General features: G+C 44.0%; 1 protein-coding gene across 1 annotated transcript in view; it reads right to left on the reverse strand.

The window, feature by feature from the left end:
* The window catches only part of HPS4 (Hermansky-Pudlak syndrome 4), a 35,625-nt gene that overhangs the window by 7,129 nt on the left and 24,905 nt on the right, over positions 1-3,591 (reverse strand). Inside the window, exon 12 of the mRNA XM_011975346.1 lies at positions 118-250. Coding sequence (XP_011830736.1) covers positions 118-250 — 133 coding nt within the window. The remainder of the gene's footprint in view (positions 1-117; positions 251-3,591) is intronic.

Below are 3,591 nucleotides of genomic sequence, written 5' to 3' on the forward strand. Positions count from 1 at the left end.
GGCCCGACAACTCTGTGCACAGCCGTGTCATCACGATGCTGGGGCTCGAGTTCTCACCTCCACCCGTCTCTAGAATCTGGCATCCCCATCGCCCCGGGCCCCTTGCCTGGTTCTTACCCATCAGCAAGCTCTGAATGCGGTCGTAATGTGTGAAGCTGTAGGCGCTGCTCGTGGAGGCTGTCTCACCCCTGGGCAGCGTCTCTTTTAGGTGGACTTCCAGCCCATTCAGCGACGCCAGGCTGCTGTGGTACTGCAAACGGGGAGAGGGTCATGGGCTTGTAGGGCTGACCTCAGCAAGCCTTCTGAGGGCTAGTTAACCACAGACTTAGTTAAAAAATAATCCTCCAGCCAGGTATGGTGGCTCACACCTGTAATCCCAGTGCTTTGCGAGACCGAAGCGGGAGGATCACTTGAGCCAGGAGTTCAAGGCTGCAGTGAGCCGAGACCGTACCACCGCACTCCAGCCTGGGTGACAGAGTGAGACTCTGTCTCAAAAAACAAAACAAACCAAAAAAATAAATCATTCATGGAGTATCTTACTGCCCACTTGATCCAGCAAAATGGACTCTCACCAACATTTTTCTTTCACCCTTATGTTCTAATGTTTTTTTAATTACTGATTATATTACAGGAGACAGAAAAGAGATGAGTAAAAAAATAAACTAATAAGAAAAACTACTCATCTTTTCACCACCCAGTAATAGCCACTGTTCCCACTGTGGTGTATCTTATTTTAACCATGGCTTTCCTCCCCAGGCTGCATGATTTCACATTACAAATAGCCTGGGACCATCCAGTGTTTCTCACTGGCCCCAGGTAGAGAAGTCCCTCACCGGATGTAACAAGGTAACTTCTCTCTGCAACATCTAGCACTGATAGCCTAGTCCTGGCTTTCTTGGAAGGACTAAGTGTCAGTCAAACAGCTTTCTGCACTTGATGGTTCAGAGGAGGTACACAGTTGAGGACGACTATCAAGGAGGTGGGTTCAAGTACCTGTATTTTTACAAACCTCCAAGGAGATGAACTTTAAGTACAATTGAAAACACTGGACTATATTGTTTTGTGTAACTCTTTTTCTGTAAAGTAAAAACGAGATCAAATCATAAATAATGACTGATAGTTTTTTAACCTAACAACAAAGCACGAACTGCTTTTCTCATCTTTAAATATTCTATCATATAATTCTTCAATGGCTGTGCGGCGTTCTTCAAGCTCCACTGAGGGCTTGACTTAGTACGCCAGGCCCATCGTAATGGGCTTGGTCTGAAACGGGGTTTCCTGGGCCTGCTTCAGCCACAAGAAAGAAGGCGACTGTCCCCCAGCATTTGCAGTTCCCAGGTAAAAAACATTCCAAGTTCAGCCTCTTTTTAGTCAAATGACCAGGAGCAAGTTACCAAATTTTCTGTGCCTCATTTTTCTATTCATCTGCAAAATGGGAACAGTACAGGACTGCCAAGTGACTTAAATGAAATGACACATCCAAAAGTCCTTCATAAACTCTAAAGTGCTATCCTGAGGCAGGGCCTTTTTACAGAATCCAGGAAATGCAAATAATCATACAAAAGAAATGGTATCTCTTTAGAGATCACAGATAATTTGTGGACTATTTCTCAACAGCTATGTAAGAAAAAAAGTGCACATAAAAAGTATAGAGATGCAAACAGAATGCTTCTGAAGAAAATGTCATGAAGCTTACATGTTATTTTGGGGTGTTAAATCAGTTTTCCTGTACGAATGTCTCAGAAATGATATTTCAAGTCCATAGGTGTGACATATAAAGTTATTTTCTACTATGCGCTCAGTTTTGTATCCTCAGTGCTTAGTAGACTGCCTGACTCCTAGTAGGTGCTCAGTAAATGAATCCACTAAATGAATGACTAAATGAACACATATAATGCCAAGCACTGCCAACTTATGAGCTATTTGGTTTAAATCAAGGGTGCAGAGTTATGTAAAAAGATAGGTACTCAGGAAAGATAAGCATAGTATCTCATGTTCAGATCACTGAGAGAGCCTGACCAACACTGAGTTTAACACAGAGCCTCTTATTTGAACAGATGTGTGTGTGTGAGCATGCACCGACATGCGCATGGGCACACACAAGCATTCACCATGAAGTCAAACCACAGCCTCACCGAAAGTTTTTGGACCTCGAGAACCTGCTAACAGCCATCCCTTCCATGCTGAGCTGGTGTCCAGAGGAAGAAACAACAGGAACAGAGAGTGAGCCGTGCCGAAAACTGTTTCCCCACAGGCACTGAGCTCTGCTTCCAGAATCTTCTGCCTAACTTGCACTCAAGATAGGATCACTTAACAAGAAACACACAGTTAATCACAAGATGCTATGTCAGATGACATGTGGATAATTTTTTACTGATAGCCAAGTGCCTTCACATATACCAGGGGTCGGCAAACTCCCGCCTATAAACTAAATCCAGACTGTTGCCTGTTTTTGTACAGCCTGAGACTTAATGGTTTTTATATTTTTTACATGGCTGGGGAAAAAAGTCAAAAGAATAATATTGTAACATGTACAAATTATATGAGGTTCCAATGCCATGTCCATAAATAATTACCAGAATACAGCCATACCATTTATATACTGTCTATGGCTGTTTTTGTACTACAACAGCAGAGCTGAAAAGCTGTGCAAAGCTGAAAATATTTGCTTTCTGGTCCTTTACATAAAACGTTTGCCAGCCCCCGATATATACTGCTATATAATGTGATCCTCACAACGGCCCTAGGCGAAGCAGAGCTGAGGCTAATTCCTGGGTCCTCTAACTTCTACTGCACACGAAAGCAAGTGGCACAAATGTCAGCGTGTGACACAGCGTGCAGGAGTAATATGTGGCACACACGTTCCCTTAGAGGTACCGGTTTCCTACTTGGGGGAAGGTGTTTTCTCATAAAATGTTTTATGGCAACACTCTCACACTAACTTCAAGCCTCATCTACTGTACATAGAAGCTCAATGTCCTACTGTAGTAATAAATAATTAATCTGATCACTGTGTTTGAAGGTCAATGAGATTATCTTGGGTTTTGAGTAATGAACTATCATCGGCTCTATGCTGCCCCCTGGTGTGAGCCTATTTCGCTCCCTCTGAGGGAATTCCAGCCCCAATGCCAACTCTCCTGGTTGCTCCACCCACAGCTCCTTCCACCATCCCAAGCCCTGTTGCCCCTCACCCCACCCCTACTTCTTGTGGAAGTTGATCCAGCCAAAGACAAGACAGCCAAATGACATGAGGGCAGCTAGGGAGTATGTAACATCATTAAGGAGCCCTTGCAAAAGGGGTGTGCTCAACATAACTGGGGGTATTTGGTTTTTCTAGACAGTAGCAGAGGGGCTACAGGGAAATCAGGTAAAGTATTTTCAAGGCTCGTCTGGAAAGGCAATCAAACACCTCTCTTGATTATAAAACAGAAATCCTCTGGGTCTGATTAACAAACCCACTCTCAAACCAGTGGGCTGATCAAAGTTAGTCACTCCATACTAGAAAAGATTAGCTTTTCAGGGCTGGGCGCAATCATGCCTATAATCCCAGCACTTTGGGAGGCTAAGGCGGGCAAATTACCTGAGGTCAGG

The sequence above is a fragment of the Mandrillus leucophaeus genome, unplaced genomic scaffold (assembly GCF_000951045.1).
Source record: "Mandrillus leucophaeus isolate KB7577 unplaced genomic scaffold, Mleu.le_1.0 Scaffold154, whole genome shotgun sequence".
In the NCBI taxonomy this organism is placed as follows: Eukaryota; Metazoa; Chordata; class Mammalia; order Primates; family Cercopithecidae; genus Mandrillus; species Mandrillus leucophaeus.